This window comes from Ranitomeya imitator, chromosome 2 (assembly GCF_032444005.1).
Source record: "Ranitomeya imitator isolate aRanImi1 chromosome 2, aRanImi1.pri, whole genome shotgun sequence".
NCBI classification, from domain to species: Eukaryota; Metazoa; Chordata; class Amphibia; order Anura; family Dendrobatidae; genus Ranitomeya; species Ranitomeya imitator.
In genome coordinates this window covers 514775096-514790730 of record NC_091283.1, presented here as the reverse complement: position 1 = coordinate 514790730, position 15635 = coordinate 514775096, and the positions used below count along the sequence as shown (strand labels likewise).

Below are 15635 nucleotides of genomic sequence, written 5' to 3'. Positions count from 1 at the left end.
CTACAGGTGTAGTAACTTCCTTTTAATCATTTCTTAGTAGGCATGCTTCTGTATTTGCGTGCTTTCACCTGAAAGCCCACCTCTCTGTTATGACTATATGTAGTGAGACAGGAGAGCAGGAGCAGAGCTGAAGATTAGAGATGAGCGAATTTGCTCGGGTCCCTGCTTATTCGGCAAGCTATAGCACTTACAGAATAAGCTGCAGCGGGAACCCGGCTTCATGGATCGCTCAGGCTGATCATTTGCATGTGTCGCGGTTGTGTGACAGGCATGACACATTCATGGAGATCCTGTGTGTTGGGCTCTCCATGCATGTGCTGTGGCTGTCACAGCCGTGACACATGCAGCTGCGGAGCCGAACAGCTGATCAGCTGGAGCAATCCAAGAAGCTGGGTTCCCTCTGCAGATTATGCCGTAAGCGCTATTGCTTGCCGAATAAGCAGGGACCCGAGCAAATTCGCTCACCTCTACCGAAGATCTGGCCCCATTTCCTACAATTTGACTCAACTGCTAGAGAGGGATTAAACTTGACAAAAGACAGCAAGATAGACAGATGCCTAATGGCCAGCACTGGTGATTTTTTTTCAGGGGGTAAGGGTACCGTCACACTGAAACGACGTTGCAGCGATACGTCAACGATGTCGATCGCTGCATCGTCGCTGTGTGGTCACTGGAGAGCTGTCACACAGACAGCTCTCCAGCGACCAACGATCCCGAAGTCCCCTGGTAACCAAGGTAAACATCGGGTTACTAAGCGCAGGGCTGCGCTTAGTAACCCAATGTTTACCCTGGTTACCAGCGTAAACGTAAAAAAAACAAACACTACATACTTACATTCCGTGTTTGTCCTCCAGCGCTCTGCTTTCCTCTGCACTGTCAGCGCCGGTCAGCCGGAAAGCAGAGCGGTGACGTCACCGCTGTGCTTTCCGGCTGGCCGGCGCTGACACAGGATGCAGGAGGAGTGCAGAGAAGCAGAGCGCCGGGGACAGACAGCTGAAGGTAAGTATGTAGTGTTTGTTTTTTTTACGTTTACGCTGGTAACCAGGGTAAACATCGGGTTACTAAGCGCGGCCCTGCGCTTAGTAACCCGATGTTTACCCTGGTTACCAGTGAAGACATCGCTGAATCGGCGTCACACACGCCGATTCAGCGATGTCAGCAGGAGATCCAGCGACGAAATAAAGTGTCAGACGATCTGCTATGACGTACGATTCTCAGCGGGGTCCCTGATCGCAGTAGCGTGTCAGACACAGCGAGATCGTAACGATATCGCTGGAACGTCACGGATCGTGCCGTCCTAGCGATCAAAGTGCCAGTGTGTGACGGTACCCTTAGACAACATAATTTATAAATTGTAATTGGTGATTATGTTGTCTGAAAGTACAGTGACAATTTGCCTTTTGTTGGATTGGCACAGTTTCGCCCCACGTTGGGTATGGAGTGGGCTGAGAAATTGACCTTGTTTTATAAAGGGCAAATGCCAAGGCTAGCTCTGATTGCTGCTGTTTAATTAAATGCCGCTGTCAATCACTGACTAAATATAGTGTCTGCCAATGTGTGCATGCATCAGCTACAAATATATTTTGAACAACAAGTCTGCATGACGTAGTCTGCTCCTGCATCATACAAGTGTAATGTACTGAATGAGACCAGAAGGGAACTGAAGGTCAATGGATACTTAGTCACAATAAACAATGTTTCTGATTGGTCTTCACTCTTACCCTCATAGTCCCTACACCTAGTAATAAACTGGTCATCTCTCCATCCTCCCCATTCATCTCACCTCCTCCTCTGAATTGTTCCTCAACATACAATCCTCTGTCTCCAAACACAGACATCTACCTCATACTCTCTCCAGTTCCCACCTACACTTTTTCTGTTCCTCCTCACTGCTGGTGATATCTCTCCAAATCCTGGCCCTCCTCACCACACCCCACAGCCACTTTTCTACCTCCCATCCACGATTTATCATAATTTTCCACAACTTTTCTCACCTCATGCCCAGCCCCCACTCCTCCAGTCCCTCTAACAGGAAGCCTATGGAACGCTCACTCTGTCGGCAACTAACTTTCATACATCTATGACATTGTCATTACTAACAAACTTTCCTTCCTCTGCATCACTGAAACCTGTCTCACCATCTGACACAGCCTCTCCTGCTGCATTTTCTTATGGGGGACTCAATCTCTCAGTCAGACCCCCCCCCCCCAGCAACAATCTTGGGGGTGGAGTTGGTTTTCTCCTGTCAGATAATATCTCCTTTATCCCAATTCCACTAGTACCCTCTGTTACTCTCCCTTCTCTTAAGGTGCACTCTGTTCACATCTACTCCCCCTCCAACTAGCTGTCCTCTACCGCCCCCCCCCCCCCCCCAGGGTCATCCCCCAACTTTTTTGACCACTTCAACACTTAGCTACTTCATTTCCTTTCCACTGACAACCCCATTGACACCTCCCGTTCTGCTGTGTCTAAGCTCCTCTCTATCACTTCCTCCTTTGGCCTATCTCAATGGTCTTCTGCAGCCACTCACAAAGACTGCCACACACTGGACCTAATCTTTACCCTCCTCTGTTCCCCATCTAACCTCTCTAACTCACCTCTCCCTCTGTTTGACCACAACCTTCTCACATTCTCTTCCCTCCTGGTGCACAATCCCCACTCCACAAACTTGCACATCCTCGTAGAAATCTGAAACACCTTGATTTACACTCACTTTCTGATCCACTTCTACCTCTTGCAGACATAGGTTCCTTACACGATGCTGACATCACTTTATATAACACAACAGCTGCAGCTGTTGAATCTGTCGCCTCCATCACACAATCAAAGACAACCCTGGTACACTAGCCAGACTGAAGAACGGAGGTGGGTGTCCAGGGTTGCTGAGTGGAGATGGAAAAGATTTCACATCAGCGAGCACTTGGTTAGGCCATGTGCACACGTTCAGTATTTTTCGCTATAAAAACGTGATAAAAACACGAAAAAAACGCTTACATATGCCTCCTATTAATTACTGTGTATTCCGCATTTCTAGTGCAAATGTTGCTTTTTTTTCCTGTGAAAAAAAATCGCATTGCGGAAAAAAAAGCAACATGTTCATTAAAAATGAGGAATTGCGGGGATTCCGCACACCTAGGAGTGCATTGATCTGCTTACTTTCCGCATGGGGCTGTGCACACCATGCGGGAAGTAAGCAGATTATGTGCGGTTGGTACCCAGGGTGGAGGAGAGGAGACTCTCCTACACGGACTGGGCACCATATAATTAGTAAAAAAAAAAAAGAATTAAAATAAAAAATAGTCATATACTTACCCTCTGATGGCCCCGGTGTCTTCCCGCCTCTCAGCGGTGCATGTTGCCGCTTCTGTTCCTATAGATGGTCTGTGTGAAGGACCTGCGATGACGTCGCGGTCCTGTGATTGGTCTTGCGACCGCTCACGTGACTGCGACGTCATCGAAGGTCCTGCACACACACACCATCTATAGGAATGGACGCCGCTGAGGAGATCGGCTGTCTGCAGGGTGAGTATAACCATTTTTTTTAATATTATTTTTAAACATTCTATCTTTTACTATAGATGCGGCATAGGCTGCATCTATAGTAAAAAGTTGGTCACACTTGTCAAACACTATGTTTGACAAGTGTGACCAACCTGTCAGTCAGTTTTCCAATTGATGCTACAGATCGCTTGGAAAACTTTAGCATTTTGCAAGCTAATTACGCTTGCAAAATGCTAAAAAAACGCGAAAAAATGCGGATTTCTTGCAGAAAATTTCCGGTTTTCTTCAGAAAATTTCTGCAAGAAATCCGGACGTGTGGACATACCCTTACAGTTAAACAGTCCCTCCCCACTTTCAAGTCCACATTCACTGTAGTAAAACAAACCTACGTAACTCTTATATCATCCTTGTCTCACAACTCTAAACTATTTAACACTTTCAATTCTCTCCTCTGTCCCTCAGCGCCTCCTTCCTCTCAGCTGGAGACTTTGCCTCATTCTTCAAGCAGAAGATTGATAACATTAGATATAGCTTTGGCATACACCCCCCACAGCCCATCCTCATAACTACTCAGCCCTCCTTCTCCAAAACCAGCTTCTCCACCAAGATCACATCTCACCACCTGTGCACTTAGCCCATCTCATCCCGAACTGTAACTTATCACTAACAACTGGTGTTTTCCCCTCATGCTTTAAACATGCCTCGATCACACCCATCTATCCAAAACTCGGCTGGTCTAATTCACCTGTCAACCCGCTATTCACGGCCTCTCTTCTGTCAATCTCTTCACTGGCTCCCCATTGCTCAGAGACTCCAGTTCAAAACCCTAACCATGGCATACAAAGCCATCCACAACCTGTCTCCTCCATACATCTGTGACCTCGTCTCCCGGTACTTACCTACACGCAACCTCCGATCCTCACAAGATCTCCTTCTCTACTCCCCTCTTCCCACAATCGCATACATGATTTCTCCCATGCATATCCCTACTCTGGACCTCTCTACCCCAACATATCAAACTCTTGGAAACCTTGAAATTGAACCTGAAGAACCATCTCTTCCGACAACCCTACAACCTGCAGTAACCTTCGTTCCACCATACAGCTGCACAACCAGCTCCACCCTCACCTATCCCTTTCAGACTGTGAGCCCTTTCGCGCAGGATTCTCTCTCCTTCTGTACCAGTTGGTTACTTATATTGTTTAAGATTATTGTACTTTATTATGTATGTCACTTTTCACATGTAAAGAAACATGGAATTAATGGCGCTATAATAATCAGCCCACGATGGCAGGTAACTGAAGGGTCACCATTGCAGACAGGGACCTACTGAAGTCCACATCATTGCCATCTTTGTCTTCATTTAAAGTCCAGCCCATCGTAGAACAGTAATTTCACTATATACTGTAACACTGGTTTACCTTTCATAAAGAGAATCTATATATATAATTGTCGAAGGGGTACTTCAGTCTCTCTGTCAGTCTGCAACTTCCGTAACGGAAATCCCGCGTCACTGATTGGTCTCGCCAGCTGCCGGTCATGGCTGCCGCAACCAGTCAGCGACAGGCAGTCCGATTAGTCCCTCCCTACTCCCCTGCAGTCAGTGCCGCATACTCCCCTCCAGTCACCGCTCACACAGGGTTAATGCCAGCGGTGACGGACCGCGTTATGCTGCGGGTAACGCACTCCGCTACCGCTATTAACCCTGTGTGTCCCCAACTTTTTACTATTGCTGCTGCCTATGCAGCATCAAGAGCAAAAACATGTAATGTTAAAAATAAAAAAACCTGCTATACTCACCCTCCGTAGTCCGCCGAGCCGCCATCTTCCGTTCCCGGCGATGCATTGCGAAATTACCCAGAAGACTTAGTGGTCTCACGAGACCGCCAAGTCATCTGGGTAATTTTGCAATGCATCCTGGGAACGGAAGATGGTGGCAGCCGTGCACGCATCGCCAGCGCTTCGCTGGATTGGATCCCGGCGGGTGAGTATATAACTATTTTTTATTTTAATTTTTTTTTTTTAATAGGGATATGGTGCCCACAATACTATATACTACGTGGGCTGTGTAATATACCGCGTGGCTGCTATATACTACCTGGCCAGTGTTAGCTATGTGGGCTGTGTTATGTACTGCGTGGGCTGTGTTATATATTGTGGCCAGTGTCATATACTGCGTGGGCTGTGTAATATACCGCATGGCTGCTATATACGACCTGGCCAGTGTTATATACTGCGTGGGCTGTGATATATTACGTGGGCAGTGTTATATACTGCGTGGCCTGTGTTATATAGTACGTGGGCTGTTATATACTGTTTGGGCTATGTTATATACTGCGTGGCCACTGTTATATATTGAATGGCCTGTATTAACGCATCGGGTATTCTACAATATGTATGTGTTTGTACAGGTCCTTCTCAAAAAATTAGCATATAGTGTTAAATTTCATTATTTACCATAATGTAATGATTACAATTAAACTTTCATATATTATAGATTCATTATCCACCAACTGAAATTTGTCAGGTCTTTTATTGTTTTAATACTGATGATTTTGGCATACAACTCCTGATAACCCAAAAAACCTGTCTCAATAAATTAGCATATTTCACCCATCCAATCAAATAAAAGTGTTTTTTAATAACAAACAAAAAAACCAACAAATAATAATGTTCAGTTATGCACTCAATACTTGGTCGGGAATCCTTTGGCAGAAATGACTGCTTCAATGCGGCGTGGCATGGAGGCAATCAGCCTGTGACACTGCTGAGATGTTATGGAGGCCCAGGATGCTTCAATAGCGGCCTTAAGCTCATCCAGAGTGTTGGGTCTTGCGTCTCTCAACTTTCTCTTCACAATATCCCACAGATTCTCTATGGGGTTCAGGTCAGGAGAGTTGGCAGGCCAATTGAGCACAGTAATACCATGGTCAGTAAACCATTTACCAGTGGTTTTGGCACTGTGAGCAGGTGCCAGGTAGTGCTGAAAAATGAAATCTTCATCTCCATAAAGCATTTCAGCCGATGGAAGCATGAAGTGCTCCAAAATCTCCTGATAGCTAGCTGCATTGACCCTGCCCTTGATGAAACACAGTGGACCAACACCAGCAGCTGACATGGCACCCCACACCATCACTGACTGTGGGTACTTGACACTGGACTTCAGGCATTTTGGCATTTCCTTCTCCCCAGTCTTCCTCCAGACTCTGGCACCTTGATTTCCGAATGACATGCAAAATTTGCTTTCATCAGAAAAAAGTACTTGGGACCACTTAGCAACAGTCCAGTGCTGCTTCTCTGTAGCCCATTTCCTGCACACGCCTGTGCACGGTGGCTCTGGATGTTTCCACACCAGACTCAGTCCACTGCTTCCTCAGGTTCCCCAAGGTCTGGAATCGGTCCTTCTCCACAATCTTCCTCAGGGTCCGGTCTCCTCTTCTCGTTGTACAGCGTTTTCTGCCACATTGTTTCCTTCCAACAGACTTACCATTGAGGTGCCTTGATACAGCACTCTGGGAACAGCCTATTTGTTGAGAAATTTCTTTCTGGGTCTTACCCTCTTGCTTGAGGGTGTCAATGATGGCCTTCTTGACATCTGTCAGGTCGCTAGTCTTACCCATGATGGGGGTTTTGAGTAATGAACCAGGCAGGGAGTTTATAAAAGCCTCAGGTATCTTTTGCATGTGTTTAGAGTTAATTAGTTGATTCAGAAGATTAGGGTAATAGGTCGTTTAGAGAACCTTTTCTTGATATGCTAATTTATTGAGACAGGTTTTTTGGGTTATCAGGAGTTGTATGCCAAAATCATCAGTATTAAAACAATAAAAGACCTGACAAATTTCAGTTGGTGGATAATGAATCTATAATATATGAAAGTTTAATTGTAATCATTACATTATGGTAAATAATGAAATTTAACACTATATGCTAATTTTTTGAGAAGGACCTGTATATAGCACAGGTCACGTAGTATTTGTCTGCTATATACTACATGGCTCCTATATACTATGTGGCCTGTGCTATATACACTATGTGGCTGCTATATACACATACATACATATTCTATAATACCCGATGCGTTACAATTGGGCCACCATCTAGTAAAAGATAAATGAGTAATTTCTAATCTTTTTTATTCTTAAACAAAAAATATAAATGTTTAAATAATCCCCTTTTCTTAGTTAAAGAAATAAAAAAAAATTGGTATTTAAGTCCATAAAAATACTGATCTATCAAAATAACATTTTTTAACCCCTTAACGACCGCCAATACGCCTTTCCACGGCAGCAGTTAAGGGTACTTAAACCACAGCGCCGCTTTTTAACGGCGCTGAGGTTCAATTTGGTTCCAAAATTGTGCTGATGTAAAGTAGATGTGTGGGAAATGTTACTTAAGTATTTTGTGTGACATATCTCTGTGATTTAAGGGCATAAAAATTCAAAGTTGGAAAATTGTGAAATTTTCTATATTTTCGCCAAATGTCCGTGTTTTTCACAAATAAACGCAAGTGTTATCGAAGAAATTTTACCACTATCATGAAGTACAATATGTCACGAGAAAACAATGTCAGAATTGCCAGGATCCGTTGAGGCGTTCCAGAGTTATAACCTCATAAAGGGACAGTGGTCAGAATTGTAAAAATTGGCCCGGTCACAAACGTGCAAACCACCCTTGGGGCTTAAGGGGTTAATTTCTCTCTCCTCTGATGTGATCGCACACCAGAGGAGAGAGAAATAGGGCCCCCCAATCACTCCCCCTGTACCTCTGGAGTCCAGGAATCCCCCCGTGATGTTCCCCGGAGTCTTCTTCTGGGAGAAAATGAGATCTTCCGGTTGGCACCCGGCAACAATAGGAAAACATTTTCTATTGGTTCATAGGTAGTGTCTATCACAGTGATCAAAATAAAAAAAAAAATATAAAATAAAACCCCCATTTATCACCCCCTTAGAAAAAGAAAAATAATAAAATAGGGATTAGGGGTGTGTAAGGGTTAGGCTTGTGGTTAGGGTTGGAGTTAGAATTGGAGGGGTTTCCACTGTTTAGGCACATCAGGGGGTCTCCAAATGCGACATGGCGCCATCATTAATTCCAGCCAATTTTGCATTCAAAAAGTCAAACGGTGCTCCCTCCCTTCTGAGCCCTGCCTCCAAACAGTGGCTTTCCCCCACATACGGGGTATCGGCGTACTCAGAGAAATTGCACAACAAATGTTGTGGTCCATTATCTCCTGATACCCTTGTGAAAATAAAAAAGTTAGTTCCAAAGTAAATTTTTTGTCAAAAAAGTAAAATGCTCATATTTTTTCCTTCCACATTGGCTTAGTTCTCGTGAAGCACCTGAAGGGTTAATAAACTAAGGGCATAAAAACTAAAAGTTTGAAAATTGCAAAATTTTCTAAATTTGCCACATTTCCGTTTTTTCATAGTTAAACGCAAGTCATATCGAATAAATTCTACCACTAACATGAAGTACAATATGTCACAAAAAAAACACTGATCAGAATCAGTAGGATCTGTTGAAGCGTTTCAGAGTTACTGCATAACCACATAAAGTGACAGTGGTCAGAATTGTAAAAATTGGCCTGGTCAGTAAGCAGCAAATTGGCTCTGTCACTAAGGGGTTAAACTAAATCAAAAAGGCTAAACTTCTTTAAAAAAAAAAAAAAAAAACTGGCTCCAATCCGGTAAGATAAAATACAAGTGCATAAAATCTGTAAGATCATTGCTAATGTACTTTTATATAACCCCTTCTTTTCCAGCCTATGTAACAAGAGCTTGTGGCCGTGGCTGTAACTTCAATGCAGTTATAAACAGTAAATGTGGCACATCCCGAAGGGCCGTGAAAAAGATGTCCATACGTATCGACTGGACCGAGGGAGGCGCTAAACACTGCCCCAAACCTATATCCAAACCAGCAGCTCAGAGGCTACAGTCGGCCAACGAGAAGGCTACAGTCCCTGGAACAAAGGCAACAGAGACACTAATCACACAGGACGTGCCACAGGACAGTTGAGCAGTGTCCACTAAGTTACAGGTATTCAGACAACCAATTGTAAAATGCGGCTTTAAACTACCGGATAAAGAACATTCTAAAGTTATCCAAAGCAACCTTTGCTGCAATGACCAGAGGGGAGACAAACTGACTGGAGGCATTAATATGCATGTTCCTTTGATGTCTGTAAATCTAACACAAATAAAATTGGTCCATTTGTAAGTTTTGACTATAATGGCTGCATAGTTGCTTCTAGCAAAAGAAAAGACACTTCATGTGGATCAGACACTAGATTTTACCATACAAACGGCAAACATTATTACATATAAACCCTGATAAGATTGACGTACTTACTTTGAAAGTCAGTGTCAGAATGGCTGTATAATACTTTAAATGTAAACCCTATATCCCTCATCTTGCCTGATTGACAGCTCAGATCCGCGTTCCTCCTGCTGAGGGCTCTCAATCTTCAGTTGGTCTCATAAAACACTCATAATATTAGAATTATACAGCCTCTCGTTCTGTCTGGTATTTACAAAGTATATACACCAGCCTCATCAGGTCTAAGATCTATTTTATAATGTTTGGAGTTTTTACATTGCATTTGTACATGTAGTTTCAGCATGAATATCTAAAGCAACCCTCCAATATATCTCATGCATACTCGCCCTACCTGCTGCCTTCCATTGGGGTCTTGCTTCCTCTTCTGCTCAGATTTGTGGGGTATATTTCCTCCTGGTTCCCAGATGGCATGGGGCTTTCAATCATAAGTCCAAACCACTCCTCGCTCTCTTTCCTTTTGCACAGCACAGAAGCAGCAGAGGAGATGTGATTTGGACTTGCCACTATAGTGGCATGGATAGTGTATTGGCATTTGGGAATAGGAGGAAAGGGATGCAGATTAAAGCAGAAGAGGCGAGTAAGGCTATGTTCCCACAATGAGTTTTTGGTGAGCATTTTATGCTGCATATTTTAGAAAAAAAAAATGTAAGTAACCTATTTTACTTAATAGGAGCAGAAAATCTCCAACATCAAAACCTCACCAATAGCTCATTGTGGGAACGTAGCCTTAGGCCATGTTCAGTATTTGGTCAGTATTTTGTCAGTATTTTACATCAGTATTTGTAAGCCAAAATCAGGAGTGGGTGATAAATGCAGAAGTGGTGCATATGTTTCTATTATACTTCTGTCCCACTCCTGGTTTTGGCTTACACATATTGATGTAAAATACTGAACATGTGACCATGGCCTTAGGGTGACTATCAGTGATGAGCGAATATACTCATTGCTGGAGATTTCCCGACCACGCTAGGGGGTCCTCCAAGTATTTGTAAGTACTCGGAGATTTAGTTTTCGGCGCCGCAAATGAATGATTTACATCTGTTAGCCAGCTTGATTACATGTGGGGATTCCCTAGCAACCAGGCAATAGATGTAAATCAAGAAAAACTAAATCTCAGAGCACTAAAAAAATACTCGGGAAATCTCGAGTAACGAGTACTGTATATTCGCTCATCACTAGTGACTATACATGAGAAATGTAGTCACAGTCTTGGAGTGGAGGGTCAGTTTAACTTGAGAAAAAGAAAAAAAAAAAAAAAGTCCTGAATCACTCCAAAATCATCTTTGTTGGAATTTGATCACTACTCTTTGGATGCATTTTTAGTGCCACATGTACACATCATGCGAAGATAGCAATCACTGGAGAAGGACATCATGGTCAGAAGAAACAAGATGAAGAACACCAGCAATCCGGTGGCTTGATGCAATCAAAATAATGGCAGAGAAGACCCTGGTGGACCTATCTAGACTTGCATAAGATCGATCTTCATACAGAGAGTTCATCCATCAAGTTGCCATGGCTCGAAATCGAGCTGAAGGATGTTAAATATAATATACATTTTTTTTTCTTTTTTATATAAGATTTTGTCTACTTTGTGACCACTACATAAAATAAATTGCACGGCTATTGCCATTATATCTACAAAAGACTAGCCTCCTACATTAACCCTATGCCATTCTTTTAGTGTTATGCACAGCTATGATCCCTAGACTGGGGAAGAACATATCTCCGTAAAAAAGTGAAGTGTTCTGTTTAAAAGGAGAACCCTTTCACGACATGCGCCGTACTATTACTGCGCATGCCGTGTCACCCCCTTTGATGTGGGCTCCGGTGGTGAGCCCACATCAGTCGCGACATGTCAGCTGTTTTGTACAGCTGACATGTGCGCGCAATAGCGGCGGGTGAAATCGCTATTCACCCGCCGCTATTAACCTGTTAAATGCCGCTGTCAAACGCAGACAGCGGCATTTAACCGGCGCTTGCAGCCGGAAATGTCATCGCCAACCCCCGTCACATGATCGGGGGTCGGCGATGCATCAGGAAGGTAACCATAGAGGTCCTTGAGACCTCTATGGTTACTGATGCCGGCCTGCTGTGAGCGCCCCCCTGTGTGTGGTTGGTGCTCACAGCACACCTGCATTTCTGCTGCATAGCAGCGATCTGATGAGCATATAGTGAACCTAGCAAAAAAGCCAAACAAAAAACAAGTGTGGGATTGCACTTTTTTTGCAATTTCACCGCACTTGGAATTTTTTTCCCGTTTTCTAGTAAAAGGCATGGTAAAACCAATGGTGTCGTTCAAAAGTACAACTCGTCCCGCAAAAAATAAGCCCTCACATGGCCATATTGACGGAAAAATAAAAAAGTTATGGCTCTGGGAAGGAGGGAAGTGAAAAATGAAAACACGAAAAAGGGCCGCGACTTGAAGGGGTTAAACTTTCTTCTGTTCATAGATCACATTGGTGAATTCTGAACCCAGGCTGCTGCTCATTTCCCGATATACATCATTTTGGCAGTATTTGTTTGGATTTCTGGAGTCCTATGTAAGAATGAGACTGGCTTAAAAATTTCTGTTACGAGTGAATATAACAAAGGGATTATCTCCCAAATAAATATGATTGTTCTGCTTAGTTCAGGACTGAGGGGGTAAGGAGTATGACATAGGGTTCCAAAGATAAAAAGTACACCCCTCATTTATGCCCCGCACCAGGTAGAACAGGTTCATTTTGCCTGGAGTGTTCCTGATGATACTTGGATTTCTGGGTTACTGCCCAGCATTCATGTCCCTGTCTAATAGAGATAAGGGACACTCCGCCTCAGCTTGCATTGAAAGCATTTATTTAGCCTAAACAAGAGTTAAGCATCAGAATTACGGCAGCAGCTAAGGAGGAGAAACATTGAAATCCAACGTCTACAGGAGGAAAATGGTGTCCGGACTCTCAAATATAATAGTTTTGTAACAATTAGCCAAAAATAAACTCCATGATAGGTTCACTTTAAGAAACAAAATAGTACTCAACAATTGCTAAGGAGTAAAACTGCACATTTCGATTAGAAAGGAACATTCATGTGTCAGTGAGTTATATATATCTTCTGTTCATGACAAGGACTGTAGGGGAAAAAAAATGTTCTCGAAGCTTGCAGCCGTTATATAATGTGATCATGTCAAATCCCCTCTTTTATTTAAATTATTTATCGGGTTGATCGCTAAAATTGCAAATACGTACAACATACGTCCTAGAGACTGACGAGAAAGGAACAATGATTTTGTGGTATAAATAGAAGAAAGTACACTGGGGCTCTACGCTATGGAAAGCTGTGGAGTGGAAATTCCAGTCCTGGCAACAGGTATGAATGCAAGAATAGCGCAGCTATAATTGAAGCTCTTACACTTAAGAATATTGGAAGAGGGGAGATATTAAGGCACCTTCCTATAGGGAGAGAGCAGTGCAAACATGGGAATGTTCGGCCAAGCCAAATAGCATGGGGCCAGGTAATGTACACACGCTCTCCCCCCAGCAAAATCCTTCATGTTGAACAGTGATAGTAAATCCTATGCTGAGAAGTGCTGAGATACACAGAGCGGATGTGTAGTCCAGATGTGGACACCTTGTTCGCAGTACAGAACTTTAGGTGGTCTTGAAAACGCTACCATCTGCTCGCTGGGGACACACCAGCAATATGATGACTTCTACAGAGTGGTGATGATTACTACTAGCATTATTGGGCTTGGAGTCCCACACACAGGACAATGATTCAGGGTAGCCCAAACATATCTGGAGAAGTTCCAACTTAGAACACAATGGCATCATTTTTTAGGGTCCCACAGAGTTAAGTTGGTTTCCACTTGCATTACAGCTTCTTTGGCACGAGGTGTGTCTTGAAGTGCTTGCTGACATGGTCGCTGCGTGTGAACCTCTTCTGACAGTGAGGGCATTCAAAGCGCTTGTCACCTGTGCAGGGACAGCAGAGTAAAATCAGTATACATGTCATACATGTGGGACAGAGTGCCTTACACGTGCATGCGTGCATACATGCGCCACACACCTGTGTGAGTGCGTGCGTGCCTTTGCAGCTCATCGCTGCGTGTGAACCTTTTTGTACAGAATCCCCAATTGCACACGAATGGCCTCTCCCCGGTGTGCAGCCGAACGTGGGCTCTCAAGAGTGAAGTCTTGCGAAACGTTCTCCCGCATTCAGGGATGTGACACACGTGCCTCTTCCTGCCAGGGGGACCCCACCTGCTGAGAGGTAGAGAGTGTCTCTCCTCCGCACAATAATCCCTCCGTCAATCCCTTCCCACCCTGCCCTTTAACTAGCCTCACACAACTTCATCTCCACTTAGTGAACACTCTCACCCCTTCTCCCCGTCCTTGCAGTTTGGACAAGTACAGGCCACCCTCCTCCTCTTCTCTCCTGGCTGTAGATCCCCAGACAAGGCCTGTTCCATCTGTAGCTGTATCTGGGAAGGGCTGAGGCCACTGATGGCAACGTTATTACTGGACACGTTCTGCACACTGATTTGCTGCTGCCCTGATTGGATACACAAACACAAGGGTGTGTTGATTCATTTAATAGAGGGATAATCAAGCAAATCATATTAATGTGTTAAATGTTCAGGAGGTAAGGGCAGTAGCTTAGCTTTTTGTTTGGCTACATATTCACATTGGGATATACACCTGCAGCATTGGTGATGGTAACGGGTACTCCTTGCACTGGGACGCCATTGATACTGATAGTCTGTATGCCCTGGGCAGTGGCTGAAAGCTGTGCTGTATTCAGGTTAATGACGCTCCCTGCTGGGGCAATTTTGGCTAAGGACCGCTCTTTGCGAGTGAAACTCTTCTTAGTGGGAGTAGATAGTGTTGATAATGAACCTGTGCCTCCCAAGGTGCATGGCTGAGGTGTAGACTCCTGCAACATCACTGCTTGGACATCTCCTGCTGAAGTACGGAAGTAGATCTGTAAAACACAGAAGTTCACACAAAGAAAAATTACAAAAACCAGTAGAAATCATACAAAGCAAAAAAAAATAAAGATTTGATCTTCACGTAAAGAGAACCTGTCAGTAGGTCAAAAGTGTCCAGTGTTTGCTCTTATTGTATTCCCACTGTCTGCCTGAATACACTTGTTTTTGTTTTCTTACAATCCACCCTACGGTTCCAGAGATGTAGGCCTTTTTATTTAGTGCTAAATGTTATGTTCTATACAAAGGGGAGTGGCTTACGGGATTCTCTGTAGGCGTGTCTATGCTACTCTGCAGTATTTCCTGTGAGCACCACCCCCTTGTAAAGAACATAAAAATTAGCAAGTAAAAAGGGCCATATCTCGAACCTTATGTTTTGGGTTTTTTTTAAATAGAGAAACAGAATACTCGAAGCAGCGAGAATAATATGAGACCAAAAACGACTACAACTGACCTGATCACAGGTCCCCTAAACCAAAATACTTACTAATCTTACTAATGTACAAATAAAATTAGCACAGATTTCAGGCTCCTCCTACCATCCCTCAGAGAGCTCCCTGTGGGTCAGTCATGTAAGGGGGCTGGCTATCAGGCTCAGTTCATTAGCAAGGCCAGCCCTCTTCTCTGTTGCAATCTGGGTTGCCAATCACCAGTAAATTTACGGACAGTCCGTAAAAACCTGGTGCTTTTCTCTGCCGTCTGTAGCGTCCGGACGAAAAAAAGCACTGTCCAAGTTTTTTTTTTTTAATTTTGCAAAAGTTTGTACTGCACATATGCAGTACAAACAAAAGAGTATTGCTGAAATATCTCAATGTCTGAAGCTAGGTTCACATAT

General features: G+C 43.8%; 2 protein-coding genes across 7 annotated transcripts in view; one reads left to right on the top strand and one right to left on the bottom strand.

Moving 5' to 3' along the window:
- The window catches only part of LOC138664763 (uncharacterized), a 49396-nt gene extending 37916 nt beyond the window's left edge, over nucleotides 1-11480 (top strand). For both annotated transcript variants that reach the window (XM_069751731.1, XM_069751729.1), the window contains exons 7-8: nucleotides 9260-9534; nucleotides 11158-11480. In XM_069751731.1, the coding sequence (XP_069607832.1) occupies nucleotides 9260-9513 (254 nt within the window). In that variant the 3' untranslated portion in view covers nucleotides 9514-9534; nucleotides 11158-11480. The remainder of the gene's footprint in view (nucleotides 1-9259; nucleotides 9535-11157) is intronic.
- Nucleotides 11481-12655: 1175 nt separating this feature from the next.
- The window catches only part of SP2 (Sp2 transcription factor), a 29104-nt gene continuing 26124 nt past the window's right edge, over nucleotides 12656-15635 (bottom strand). For 2 of the 5 annotated variants that reach the window (XM_069751725.1, XM_069751724.1), the window contains exons 5-8: nucleotides 14514-14796; nucleotides 14193-14367; nucleotides 13882-14078; nucleotides 12656-13787 (exon numbers count right to left, since the gene is read on the bottom strand). In XM_069751725.1, coding sequence (XP_069607826.1) covers nucleotides 13687-13787; nucleotides 13882-14078; nucleotides 14193-14367; nucleotides 14514-14796 — 756 coding nt within the window. In that variant the 3' untranslated portion in view covers nucleotides 12656-13686. The remainder of the gene's footprint in view (nucleotides 13788-13881; nucleotides 14079-14192; nucleotides 14368-14513; nucleotides 14797-15635) is intronic. The other 3 variants (XM_069751727.1, XM_069751726.1, XM_069751728.1) reach the window with 2 other exon arrangements.